The 15,308-nt window shown below is 37.7% G+C and overlaps 1 protein-coding gene across 1 annotated transcript; it reads right to left on the minus strand.

Annotated features, from left to right (window-relative positions):
• Positions 1-377: 377 nt before the first annotated feature.
• LOC110688545 (subtilisin-like protease SBT1.4) lies at positions 378-9,085 on the minus strand. Its single transcript, XM_021865314.1, has 4 exons — positions 8,984-9,085; positions 4,792-5,531; positions 2,513-3,099; positions 378-1,766 (listed from the first exon to the last, which is right to left on the minus strand). The coding sequence occupies exons 1-4, from the start codon at positions 9,083-9,085 to the stop codon at positions 592-594; spliced, it is 2,604 nt and encodes an 867-aa protein (XP_021721006.1). The 3' UTR covers positions 378-591.
• Positions 9,086-15,308: the final 6,223 nt, after the last annotated feature.

Consider the following 15,308-nt stretch of genomic DNA (forward strand, 5'->3'; position numbering starts at 1 on the left):
GAAATGCCATTACCAGGGTAACCTCCGTCCTCTCTTTCTCTCGGTCTCACAACATATATACTCCCTCCGTATTTTAAAAAGTGTTAAGCTTACCAAATCCGGCCGTCTTTTAATAAGTGTTACACTTCCTTTTTTTGGCAAAAAAACTACGTTTAAATATTATATCTCTCTCCTCTCATGGTCTCCACCCAAACCCACTATTACTTTTTTTTATTTTTATTATATACTTTTTCTCACATTCATTACTTTTCAATAAATTATTAACCCTACTATCTTTCTTATATAATTTTTTAATACTCCAACTACCCCACTAACTTATTATTTTATTTAATTAAATTGTCTAAAAATATGTGTCGATCAAACTGTAACACTTATTAAATTTACACAGAGGGAGTAACTAAAATTTAAAGTTTGAATAATAGAAATGTTAATTAATTTGTACTCGGTTCGTATTTTTCAAAGCAACCATTTTTTATGAATGACGACGGTCCATATAAAACCAATAATGCATACAGGTAGACATTTTTTATTTCATCAAGAGGAAACTGAAGAAAGTTCCAATAATACTTATTGAATGGAGAGCAAAACATATTACATTGAAGCAACGAAGTCTTCTTGATGAACTCTTCTAGGCTTCCAATAAACTGCAATAGGACTTGTTACACGATGAGTTTCGTCCCACCATTCAATTGATCCGAAACTCTCCACTCCATTAGTTGGTATTGCAGATCCGCCAAGAATGCTAGTGAAAGTTATGGAGTAGGACAATATTTTTTGTTTGGCATTGAATTCAAGTCTTGTACGAGAAACACTAACTCGAACATAATTTGGTGCATTCACACTCGCTTGGTATACTGCTTTCACTGACCTCCCTACGTTTTTTACCACTCTTCTGTACGTAACCACATCCTTGGTAGATTTGAAAACAACCGAGAAGGATGGATAATTCAATTCACCAGGACTCGAAAAATTCTTTGCACTACAATCAATCAGTGACCGATCTTGTACGAATTGGGCAATCTTTCTAGAGCTATATCCAATAGAACACAGAAATGCTATGTAGTCGGTAGAATCGAGATCATAAACTAGGCCAGGATTGAGAGCATCCTTAGGGTTAATTAGTCCAGATCCTTGAACGAACAACGAGAACTGGTTCTTCAACGAGAGATCAGTGATTTTTTTGCCTGCATTGTCGATATTATAAGTAGTAGTCATGATTGCAGACTTGATAGCAGACGGGCTCCATCTAGGATAAGCATTTCTTAGCAAAGCAGCCAAGCCGCTTACATGTGGGCAAGCCATGGAAGTACCAGATATAATGTTGTACATGACCCTCCTCTTGTCGTAACTTAGCTTACTAGGCGCCAACGAACCTGTCCAGCCCGCCAAGATGTTAACCCCGGGAGCTATGACATCGGGCTTTAGGATATCAAGTGTGACAGGGTTAGGACCGCGAGATGAAAACGCTGCCACCTTCGGTGCTGATGGTGAGGGACCTAATACCGTCCCTCGGAACATGATTCTAGCTTTAGGATATGCAGTATTAGACATGTACGTTTTGATGATAGTTCCAGTAGTATAAGTCACCGTAGTTGCTGGGATAATATATGGCAAAGCTTTCAATTCATCACCTTTAATAGCTTTGTTTATCAAAACCATTCCTAAACCACCAGCCTTTTCAACTGCGTAACTCTTAGCCACTGGTGAAGTTTCTCCAGCCATGCAAACCACCATTTTCCCATATACTTTGGATCTATCAAGCTCACCTTTCACATTTAACCAAAACAATTAGTCATCACTAATATATAGATAGTTTAATTAGTTACTTGTACCAACAATAATTTTAACTTGTCATACATGATTACATAGTAGTTGTTTTATTATTCTGGTCTCCGTTTAATATAACTAATTACGTAGTGAGTAATTATATTTCATTAAGAGTACAGTACACATTGGTGGGTTGGGCGACAGTGGTGTCGTGGTTGTGTAATTGAAATGGTGTTTTAAGTAGTCATGAGCACTTTTCACACACACACAAAATCGGGTGGCTTCTTACCTACAAAAATAAAGATATAATTATCCAGACAAATATTAAGACTAATAAATCTCGACAACACTCACACGGTCACACATTTTGCTTGGATTGTTACCTTATATGGACCATATACTTTTTTTAGGCAATACTTCGTGTATCATTTTAATTAAAATTTGCAATTCTTTTTCTTTAAAATATTTTGTACTTGATCCTATCGTCCATAAATAAATCTCTCATTTTCTTTTAAAACAAAAATTAAATCTCATTTATTTTATTTATACAATTGTTTTTTTAGAAATGAGAATTAAAAAAATTATAGTATATAGTGAGTTAGGTTAATTAAAAAATTATAGTAATATAAAACTTTTATTTAGATACGGATGGATTATATCAACAACAAGCATATTATTTAGATGATAAAACAAAAGAAAGATATTGATAATGCAGGGAGTTTTACACTGATCTGATGATATATACCTTCTTTGCAAACACTACTGCCGCAAGCTTGACCAGTAACCAGCATCAAAGTTGAAGTAGTAGAATTTTTTTTGTAATTAAACAACGAAGATCCTTTTAAAACCTTGCCGTTTCCGAGCACTACATCTGCCGGGAATTCTCTGTAGATGGTAGAAGCTCCAACGGTGATTATCCACGGTGCAACATTTTTGACAGTAAAAGATTCCGGCCCTGAATTACCAGCCGAGGCCGAGACCACCACACCTTTCATCATTGCTCCAAATGCACCAGAAGCTACGGGGTCTATGCTGTAATCAGTGTAACTTCCGCCGAGGGACATAGATAGGACATGAACTCCGTCTTGTATGGCTTGATCCATTGCCGCAAGTATGTCTGCCGATGACCCTAAGGATGATGTTCCCCAATAGACCTTGTAGACAGCGATTCGAGCCTTGGGTGCAACACCATTAGCCCGCCCTGATGCATACCCGTAGAAACCAACGTTATCCACTACTGATCCTCCCGCTACTGAGGCGCAGTGAGATCCATGCCCCGTCGAGTCCCTTGGTGACTTTATCATGGTCAATGGCCCATGTTTTGCTTCGTACCTAAGAGTGCAGCAATCAGTGATTACACTTACGATATATACAATAAGCCTAGTACAATTTGCTAATCAGATTGTCATGTACCTAGCTAATACTTCCTCTATTTAGATGCATATACTTCCTCTGTTCTTTTTTACTTGACTCGCTTTGACTTTTACACTATTCATCATCCCTCTTTTGACTATTTTTTGTGAATTATATGTAAGAAAAAAACACATTCACGTGGATCTTGTTAGAATCATCTCAATAAGTACTATCACAATATATAACTTTTATTATATTTACTTATAAAGAATTAAAGTTATTGATGGTTAAAGTTGTACATTGACAAACGTGATAAAAGAAACAGGTCAAGTAAAAAAGAACGGAGGAAGTATATACTTTGTACATTTTGACTTTTTACATTGTTTATAAACTTAATTTCACCTTTTATATCTTTGATTTATTAGTAAGAAAAAAATACAAGTGTATCTCCTTGATAAATAAATTTTGTTTATCAAACGACAACTTTTTGTCAAATATGGGACCATAGTTATTGATTAATTTACACAAATGTCATGCTAACTAGACAAAATTGTTGATTTTTTTACAATTTTTCCATTTGATAAACAAAATATATAAACTAGGGCTTCCTCTATTAACAATTAAAATAATCAGTGTATATTACTTCATAGTAAATAAAAAAAAAAGAAAAATGAACCGTGCATAAAGTTTAATGGATGCATTTATTAAGAAACAAAGATACAGAGTACTACTCCATAAGAAAAAGTGATATTCACAATGACAAGTCAAAAATTTGCATATTGCTAGTACCATTGACTTATAAGTAGTCCTGCGCTCTACTGTCGCAATATTTACGAAAAATGTACTACATGTTAAACACTTTTATTTATTTATTTATTTTTATTTTTTAGACAATGAATGTTAAACACTTAAACATTTGGTTAATGTACTAATCAGTAATCACTGCTGCAACCTCCTCCCTAGCCAACCAGGTTCTCCGTAGTATTATATACTCAGATTACTCACAATTAATACGAAATATTATAATATTATTGAATATGGTTCAGATCTCAAAAATCAAATTGTTCCCCAAAAAAAAAAAAAAGCCATGACTCTTCCACTATGCCATAAATTAAAGTTCGATCTATACATAATTTTATGAGTTGGAAAACAGTTCTATACGCTTATTACATGATTTTAGGGAATTATACGGTGAAAATCACCACCTGTTGTCGTGCAAATATTTTGACATGTCTTAGCATGCATGATAGTTGCACATCTTAGTGTCCTACGGACCATTATATGGTAGTTGTTAGAAAAATGACAATCATAATTCATAAAAATGAACGGTTAAGATGTAATGATTTTTGCATTATTTTAAAATATTAATATTAATTAAAAATCAATTTAAATATTTTCTGAAATTTTTTTATTTTATTTTCAGATTTTTAAAGTTATAAACAATTAAAAATGAATTTTAAAAAAAATGAAAAATCATAATAATTCATTCAAAAATTTTAAATGAATTCCTGAAATGAGAAAAAAAAAGAATTTTAATTAATAATAGTAATTTTTTTTTTTTTTTTTATTTTGAGAAGTTAATTTTAGCATTTAAAATAATTCAAAAATCATTAAATCACATCCGTCTAATTCTATAATTTGATAAAGTTGTAATAAAGAAGTGTTACGTACCCCTTGAAGAAGAAACGAGCACCAATGATTTTGTTATTACAAGAAGTGGCCGGAAAATCAGAACCCACCTCGCAGATACCTCTCCAATTAGCAGGCACTTTATCAAGGCCAGTATCATGAAAGCTGGGGTTTTCAGGCCATATTCCGGAGTCTACGACACCAATGATAACATCTGACCCCCAGTCTGTGTCGGGCCATATTCCCGACTCGTCTGAGAGGCCTAAGAATGTAGTTGTTTCTGTAGTTGCCGCCTCAACCATCCGATCGGGTATGACCGACAGCACGGATGGATGGCGGCGGAGCTTGGCGGCTTTAGATGCCGAGATAACAACTGCAAAACCAGTAGCTGAGTGAGAGTATGTGTACAGGATGTCATGTTGTGTTTCTTCGGTTGAAGTGGTGGTGCAGGGGAGGGAGTGGAGGATGGAGGAGTACCAGTCGTGGGCGGAGGTGAAGGCGTTTGGCATGTGGGAATGTGACATGTGGACGATGAAGGTGGACTTTATGGATAAACAAGGACATTGAAAAAATAAGAGGATGAAAAATGGAAGGAGATGAGTTGAGGGTTTGGAGATGGTTGCCACTTTTTGGGTGTGAACTGAATACGTTATGGGTATGCATGGGTCTCCTTGACTCCTTATATACGAAATACTATATATCGGTGATTGAAATGGATCAACAAAATAATTGGAGTAATTGCATCTAGATTGGAAACTGTTTGACAAAGTTGAACTGATTATCTAGTGAACGTAAGTGTACAATATAATTGTACAAACCAATCGTATAGTATTAGATAAGGTATGGTTTGCTAAATGCTTAATACTATATAATACCATATGATCCCTCCATCTCAATTTATTCAAAATGACAAAAATACCTATTCTACTATGGAATGATCTTTGACTTTTTATAAGAGTTTACTTCACAAAATCAAAGGAGGTTTCATCCCAAAATTACATGACAATAGGAGATTTAGCCCTTAACCTTATAAAGTGTTTAACTCTCTTAACTTTTAATACAAATATCTCTTATTTGGCTCATAAACTAATGAAATATGCTAATCCGAGCTCAGGTTATTCACCAAAAGTCACCGTGCAGCAAGCGCATATTAACACTTCCGCGGGACCTCCAAAAGGAATCCGAGACAATCTCAGAGGGACAAAGTATAGTATCAGAAATCAATTAAAGGTGGATGGAGTTACTTTGATCATCACGCACAATTTTCAAATCAAAAAGATAAATATGTAGGTAGTGTTTTTTTTTAAAAAAAAAAAAATAAACAAAGTTGAATATATATGAACTCGTGGGTCATGCGCAGCACAATGACTTAATTGCCCATATTAAACTCGTGATTAATGAGTCCAACGTGCGAGCTGACACGTGCACGTGTTGATTTATTGATGAGCTCAACGCAAGATTACATGTACTAGCTACTACTATACTTCACAGCTCACCTTAACTGATTTTAGTTCCCAACTAATAATCTAATTACTACTTCGACTCCTCGATCTCAATTTACTTGTCTTTAATAAAGGATAGTTAAGAATCTTTTCTTTTTGATAATAGTTGACTTAGTTAGCTACCTTATCATTTTAGTAGTACTTATCTTTTGTGAGTAACTTATCCTGTATAAGTTAGCTCCTCTTATTTAGCTAATGGTTTGCTGATTTGTTAGGCAAATTCAGCAGCTACTTTTGCTAGGTTTTGTAATATGCTTTGCCTATTTAAAGCTCATGCTAGGCATCTTCAATAATCATTCAAAATCATTTCTTCTATAGTCTTAATTATTTAGTAACAAAAATTATTTTAATAACTAGATAAATAAACTAATAAAGATAATAAACGACCGATTTAGATTGTAAAATAAATTTTGTCCTCCTAGATAGAGGCAAATTGGCTATAAATTTTCATCGTTCAATAAACTAAACTTAAAGTTTGATTTCATGAGTTGGAAGATAGTTGCAAGTCCTACCTTAGCTTCCATGCGAGTATGTAACATGTTCTTACATGATAGTTTCAAACTATCAATACATTCTTCCTTAATCTTTGAACTCATGTATGTTACCTGATTTTTTATGGTTATTTTTAATATAGTTCTGAATTCATTTTACTCTTCTTTTATGAATTTATCTTATCTAAAGCTATAAAATATGAGTAATGACTTGAGAATTAATTAATACGTTCAATGAGAAGATTTGAGAATTTGTGATTAATTTGACACTTAGAGCCATAGGGTGTGAGGTTTCTCTTCAAATGAAGAAAATTTTTGGAAAAGAAAAAATATATGGCAACGGTCAATGATGAATAATCACCAAAAATCTGATGTGGAGTAGAGCGAAATGTAGAGAGAAAGTGGTGAGGTAAATTTTTTTGGCTTCACCATTGAGAGTGCACTTATAGATAAGGTGTTCAAAAACAACTTTGTTCAAGCTAGACCCAAAGCGGACAATGCTTACTAATAGGAATCGTGCATGGTGAGTGTGTGGTCCAAAGAGTGGGATGACCCGAGCCCAATAATCACTGCGTTTGTAACGCCAATAAAAACATTATAGATTTATAGCCATGGTATGTATCTTTCTTTTTTTTATTGATTCTTTTCTGATCGAAATGTATGGATCCATGGATCTAGGTGTCTATATAGATATTGTTCTGTTCATGGATTAACGAAAATGTGCAAAAGCTCTATTTGCCTTTACCATTCTAAAAGTCTCTTCCTTTTTGCGTATGACATCGCCACTCCCTTTGGCAGCATCCACTAATTCGGAACTTAATTTGAAAGCCATATTTCGACCCGGACGTTTTCAGGCCGCCCCCAATAACCAACGAATGACAAGCGCTTTTCCTTATGTGGATCCTATTTCAATGGGAACTTGATGAGTCCTTCCGCCTACATGTCTTGCTTTTATGGCTATGTCGGGAGTTACTCCACGTATTGCTTGACGTAAAACAGATAGTGGATTTGTTTTGTCTTTTGTTGAATCTTTTTCACGGCTCGAAAGAGAATTTCATAGGCACTTTTGAAGTATTTGGCCATATTCCAGGATCGACTTGTGAGAGAGGCCGAAGAAGCGAGGAAATTGAATTGTTACCTCCTCAGGCTATTTGGTCGAGTATGAGAGGGCTCAAAAAATGGTGTTGGAGCCTGTGGCATAAGTGGCTTAGATTTGTGTGGCAAAACCTAGTGAAACTGTAGAAGTGCATGCAAAGTGCATATATGTACTTCCTCCATTGTTTGCTAACGGATTATTTTAATGATTAATATATCTAATTATCTATAAGAAAAAATTATATACAATTGATATCATGAAAATATATTTAAAAATGATTCTAACAAGACCCTATATGACTTAAACAAACCGAGGTTGGTGGAATAATTACTATGACAGTCCATTATAAACTCCCATTACTATGCTGGAAAAAATTACTCCTTCCGTCCTTTATATATAGTCCCTTTTGAACAATTTTCACAGGAATTAATAAACATGAATAAGTAGTAGTAAAAAGTACATAGGAAATGTAAATTTCCATTGGTATGCAAAAAAGTAGAGAGAGAAAGTAATAAAAGTACATGGAAAAACAAAATTTACATAAGAAAGTTAAATTTGCACATTTATTGTTGCAAATTGGAGGGAATTTTGGTAAAAATTTAATATTAATGGTACTTGAAAAAGACAAATGAGACTATTATTTTGGGACTTAAAATTGGCCATAAGGGACTATCAATAAGGGACGGAGGGAGTAAAAGTATATGGAAAAACAAAATTTACATGGGAAAATTAAATTTACACAAATATTGTTGCAAATTGGAGGGAATTTTGGTAAAAAATTAATATTAATGGTTGTTGGAAAAAACAAATGGGGTAAACCATTTGGGACTAGAATTTAGCCAAAAAGTACTATCAATAAGGGACGAAAGGAGTAGAATATAATATGTAGGAACTTTTATTTCATTAAGAGGAATAATTACAAAGAAACAAATTACATGTAGTACGAACAACCATACTTATAGGGAGGCTAATATGTCTTAGAAATACATGCTCATTATTAAGATATTATTATTCAAGTTCCATCATAAAAACTTGCCAAATAGCATAGCTAGTTATACGATCAAGACCCAAACTTGTTATATTGAAGCTAAGAAGTCTTCTTGAGCACGTCTGTATGGCCAATAAGCTACAATAGGGCTTCTCACGCGATGACTTCCATCACTCCACTCAATTGATCCAAAGGTAGCCAATCCATTAGCTGGTATAGTAAATCCGCCAATACTAGTGAAAGTTATGGTATACGACATTGTTTTTCTATTCTCATTAAACGCAAGTGTTGTTGGAGTAACATTTACATTTACATTAACATAAGGTGGTGCACTCACACTAACTTGGTATTAGAGAATATGAGAATATTTGCCGTGCCTTTCTCACTAACAATTAACCAATATATATACAAAAGTATTCTAGGTTAAACTAAGGAACTATACACAAGATAATTACCAAAGATAATTACAAAACAATAAATACATAAATAGATTATTTACATAATCTAACACACCCCCGCAGTCGAAACGGTAGGTTGAAGAACGCTGAGACTGTCTCGAAAATCATCAAATAACACCTTAGGCAGATCTTTGGTGAAAATGTATGCAATCTGGTATTGGGAAGGCACATGTAGGACACGAACTTTGCCCTTTTAAACTTTCTCACGAATAAAGTGTATGTCCAACTCGATATGCTTAGTGCGTTAATGTTGTACCAGATTACTAGAAAGGTAAATGGTACTAAAATTGTCGCAATAAACCAATGTTGCTTTAGAAATAGGACGTCAGAGCTCAAGCAACAAATTACAAACCTAACAGGATTCATCAGAAACAACATTAGCAACACCCCTTTACTCTGCTTCAGTACTGGACTTAGACAAAGTGGGCTGGCGTTTGGAAGACCAAGATATCAGGTTATCACCAAGAAAAACACAGTACCCTGATGTAGAACGACGAGTATCCGGACACCCGCCCCAATCGGCATCCGTGTATGATAAGAGAGAAGAAACGGATGACTTATATAAATGCAAACCAAAATCAATCATACCTTGGATGTATCGAATTATGCGTTTTAACGCATTCATGTGCTCTACACGAGGTGCGTGCATAAACAAACAAACTTGTTGCACCGCATATGATATATCTGGTCGAGTAAAAGTCAAATACTGCAAAGCACTACACAGATGACGATAAGAAGTCGGATCATCATATAGAGTACTAGAAGTAGAACCCTTAACTGCACTTTGGAGTCAACTGGAGTAGTAGAGGGTTTGCAATTAGCCATGCCTACTTTTTCAATAATTTCTTGAGCATATTTTTGCCCCGGGATACAGCAATACCCAAGAAATAGCTCAAAGGATCCAAATCTTTCATTGCAAATTCAGAGCTAAGTTGTGAAATCACATGATGGCGAAGGGACTCTGAAGAAGCAGTTAGAACAATGTCATCAACATAGAGAAGAATGTAAGCAGTTTCATTACCATGGTGATAAATGAACAATGAGTTATCGGATTTGCTGTGAACAAAGCCAATAGTAGCCACAAAGTCTGCAAACCGCTAATACCAAGCACGGGGCGCCTGTTTTAGACCATATAGAGATTTTTGGAGGAGGCAAACATGATCAGGTCAAGTAGGATCCTTGAATCCAAGAGGTTGATACATGTGAACAGTTTCATTTATATTACCATGTAAGAAAGCATTCTTCACATTTAACTGATGAATATGTCAAGATTTGGAAAAAGCAATGTTGAGAACCGCACGAATAGTTGCTGGCTTAACAACCGGACTAAAAGTCTCATCACAATCAATCCCTTCCTTTGAGTCTTACCATCACCAACAAGCCGAGCCTTATGTCTCTCAAAAGAGCCATCAGATTTCAAATTATGCCGAAAGATCCACAAGGATAAAATAATATTCACATTCGATGGTCTTGGCACCAAATCCCAAGTACCATTATCAATAAGAGCATCAAATTCTTCTTGCATAATAATTTTCCAATTATGGTCACGAAGGGCATGAACCGGGTTCTTTGGAACAGGTGATATGGAGGTAGAAGTGTGGTTAGCTTGATTTTGGTAATTTGGATTTGGCTTAACGATTCCATGCTTGCTACGAGTAGCCATGGAATGAGATGGTGGTGGGTGCGGATGGGAGTGAGTAGGAGACGAGAGAGGGGGGGAAAGGACACCTTGCGCATCCTCATCTAGCTGAGCACTCCCCTCATCAACACCCGCATTTGACCCGGCGGGGATAGCAGGAGGTGGCACTAGGCCACGCTGTTAAGTGTGAGGGGGAAAATCACTGACTGGTGAGGTGGGCGAGGTGTGTTGTTGCATAGGGGAAGGGGATGTGCGAGTGTATGTAGAGGGAGACATCGCACTCTACGGGTAGGTCGCAGGCTGGGGGCTCTCGCCGCAGGCTGGTTGCGGAGTAGACTGTGTATGCAAGCTTTGCCTGCTAGCGCGTGCGGGCTGGGCAGAGGCTGCCTCACGCACGTCATTGCTTACGCCACCGCCTGTTGGGTGTGCTGTAGATGAAGGGGAGAAATATCATCATCACCCAAAAATTCATATGTGTGAGCCTTGGGTGAGTGAATTTTAGAAAAAGGAAATACAGACTCATCAAACCACACATGTCTTGCTACAATGATTTTCCGACTTAACATATCATAACACCTTTACCCCCGATGGTTTGAAGGATAACCTAGAAAAACACAAGGGATGGACCGAGCTAGAATATGTATTTTAGAAGAGGGAAGAAGAGGAAAACACAAACAACCAAAAATTCGAAGATGAGAGTAGTCGAGATTCTTTTGATAAAGAATTTGAGTTGGAGATTTGTAATCAAGAATTTTTGTGGGCAAGATATTATGAAGGTAAGTAGCCATTTCCAATGCATAATTCCAAAAAGATGGGGGCAAAGATGCATGACAAAGAAGAGTACGAATGATATTGTTGATCGTCTTAATTTTTTTTTGGCCTTGCCATTTTGAGGAGATGTATATGGACAAGAAAGACGGAAAGTCATTCCATTTTGGTGACAAAATTTTGTAAGAGAATCATTGTCGAACTCACGACCATTGTCACATTGAAAAGCTTTGATTTCTCTCTCAAATTGGGTTATGATATATGTTCTAACACGATTGAACAAAGTATAGACTTGGGATTTAGATGAGATCGGAAAAGTCCATAGAAATTCGTGTAATCATCTAGAAAAAGAACATAATACTTGTGACCAAGAGAACTAAGGACGGGAGATGTCCATAAGTCACTATGAACAATATCAAACGGCATAGTAGTATGAGACAAGGAATCATAAAAAGGAAATTTCGTTAATTTCCCCATAGGACAAGAATGACAAACATGTTTAATAGTCTTATTACAATTGATAAAATTGCTATTACGCAAAGAACTTAATATTGCATTTCCCGGATGACCTAAACGGGAATGCCACACACTAGGAGAGATAACTGCAAAAGCTGACAAAATGGAAGTTGAAAAGAGTTGATGATCGGTGAAGAATGGATAAAGATCGCCACTGCTATTACATCTCACTACTTTGCTCCCCATCTGCAAGTCCTTCATAGAAAACCTAAAAGGATCAAACTCAATTGGAACATTATTATCAATTGTGAATTTTCTAACTAAGATAAGATTTTTGACAAGTTTAGGAACATGAAGGACATTTTTGAGGTGAAGTGTGTTTTAGCTCAAGGATGTGTGACCATAACCGTGAATTGGAACTCTACTACCATCACTAACAATAATAGAATCATAATTATTTTTGTTCAAACGAAAATATGACGACAAGTTACCTTGAGAGTTTGTCATATGTGATGTAGCACCAGTATCCATATAGTAGTTCGGGTCGGCAAGTGACATGGTATGCATCGCTTTCTCAATGTTGGTCGGCATATACCCCGAAGCATGAGACGGATCGTTCACAAAGTATGCTTGAGGTGGTCTCGGCCCTAGAACACCGGACTGAGAAGACATGGTCCTAGTTGCTTCCCATTGTTGCCCTTAAGATGGGTACGAGTAGGGAGGCATCGCCCAAGGCCCTTGCTGCTAATAGGCCCAAGGAGGGGGGATATGCCCAGCCTGGCTGGGCTTGCTGCTGTTGCGGCGCTAGTGCACCATGCGGTGGCTGCTGCTGCTGTGTGGAGCCACCACGCCGCCGCTGCTGCCCGGCACCACCCTTCCCCTTGGTGGCGCCACCCTTGCCCTTATTTTTCCGGCCACTTGAACGCTGATTTCCACTACAAGAATGGTCTTCCGACGGAATTCCGTCGAAATCAGTCTGTCGCAAAACCCTTAGAAAATTCGACCTTTTCCGATGGAAGGCTAGTTTCCGACGGAATTTCCGAAGGATTTATTTCTGTCGGCGCTTTTTTTACTTTAATTAAAATTCTGTCGCAATTTTCCAACAGAAATTTCTGTCGGAGTTGGAGAGGTTTCCGACGAAATTTTCCGTCGAAAGAGGTATATTCCGATGGAGAAGAGATATATTCCGACGGAAATTTCCGTTGGAAAAGCTAATAAAAAAAAAAAAAAAAACAGCCCCACCCCTAACCCTTACCCCACCCAGATCCACCACTGCCCACACCCCTACTCACCACCCCACCCACCCCATCGCCACCCCCTAACCCTTAACACCCACCTCACTCCTGCTCACCACCCTAACCCACCCCATCGCCACCTCCTAACCCTTAACACCCACCTTACCCCTACTCACCACCCTAACCCACCCCATCGCCACCCCCTAACCCTTAACACCCACCACACCCCTGCTCACCACCCCTACCCACAAAAACCGTACCACTGTAACCCCACCCCAACCCACCCCACCATCGTAACCCCACCCCACACCCTTAACCCACCCCTTAACCCACCAAGACCACCATCGAACCCTAACCTACCTAGCCCAGATCTTTAAAATACCCACGATGACCCAGATCCTAACCCTAGAAACCCACCCTAACCCGTATTTCCACCTTGCCAACCCCCCCAAAAGCCGTACTCCAACAGCCACCACCCACCACCACCATAAATAGCAAAAAAAAATCCGAAAAATACAACAAACAAATTAAAGAAAAAAAAAGAGATACATACCTTGATTCCACCGCATAAAACCTCAAAATTGGGTATACGAGGCCAAATTCGACCATGAAAGCCTTAGATCTAGGGTTTTCATGGTCGAATTTGACTTGAAAACCTTGTGTTGTTGATGTTGATGGAAAAAATGGTGGTGTTTGTTGTTGTTGATGGCGAAAATGACCTGAAAACAGTGGTGTTTGTTGTTGTTGAGGTCGGCATTGGTGGTGTCGGCGAAAATGACGGAAAGAGAAGAACAACGAGAGAGGAGGAGGGGCGTAGAGGAAGAGAAGGAAAAGGAGAGAAAAAGAAGAGAAGGGGCGTAGAGGAAGAGAAGGAGAAGGAGAGAGGAAGAGAAGGAGGAGGAGAGAGAAAAGATGGAATAAGAAAGGAGGAGGAGGAGAGAGATAAGAGAAGGAGGAGGAGAGAGATTCAGTAGAAGGAGAAAGGAAGAGAAGGAGGAGGAGAGAGAAATTGAAGGGGCATATAGGAAGATTCCAGAGATTTAAGGGTTTTTTTATTATTATTATTTATTTATATTCCGACGGAAAATTAATTTTCCGATGGGATATTCTGTCGGAAATTTTCGACGAATTTTATTTCTGTCGGAAATTTAATGTTTCGACGGAATATTCCATTGGAAGTTTCCGACGAATTTTAATTCTGTCGGTAATTTAATGTTTCGACGGAATATTCCGTCGGAAGTTTCCGACGGATTTTATTTCTGTCGGAAATTTAATGTTTCGACGGAATATTCCGACGGATTTTATTTCCGTCGAAAAATTAATATTCCGTCGGAAAGCCCATAAATTCCGACGTATTTTTATTTCGTAGGAAATCCGTCGGAAATTTCCGACGGAATATAAATCCGTCGGAATATATAGGATTTCCAACGGAAATTTGTGTCCGTCGGAAGATGTCCGTCGAAATCCGGCCTATTTCTTGTAGTCTTCCCCAACGAGAATTAGAAGAATTGTGAGATTGATCAGTGTGTTGCCGTGAAGCCGAGGGAGAGACATGTGTGAGGTGAGCCTCATCATGAGACTCGAGAGGCAAAACTGCAGCGTTCCCTTGTTCCTCCAATTCTAGCATAGATCGGAGGGTATTAAAAGATGGCAAAGGAGTAAGATGACGAACGGACGTCCGAAAGGGTTTATACTCCTCCGAGAGACCTTTCAAAAGTTGCAAAGCCATTCGATTATCGGAGCCCGTATCTCCTACATTCTTCAAACTATCAGCAAGAGTCTTGAGACGAGTACAATAGGGACGGACACCATCAAATTGTTCGAGCCTAGTGTTTGTGAATTGGGCATCAAGTTGCAAAGCCCTAGCATACTTGTTATTTCGGAAGAAATTCTCCAATCGATTCCACGCATCGACCGCTTTGTCAT

Source organism: Chenopodium quinoa, unplaced genomic scaffold, assembly GCF_001683475.1.
Source record: "Chenopodium quinoa cultivar QQ74 unplaced genomic scaffold, ASM168347v1, whole genome shotgun sequence".
In the NCBI taxonomy this organism is placed as follows: Eukaryota; Viridiplantae; Streptophyta; class Magnoliopsida; order Caryophyllales; family Amaranthaceae; genus Chenopodium; species Chenopodium quinoa.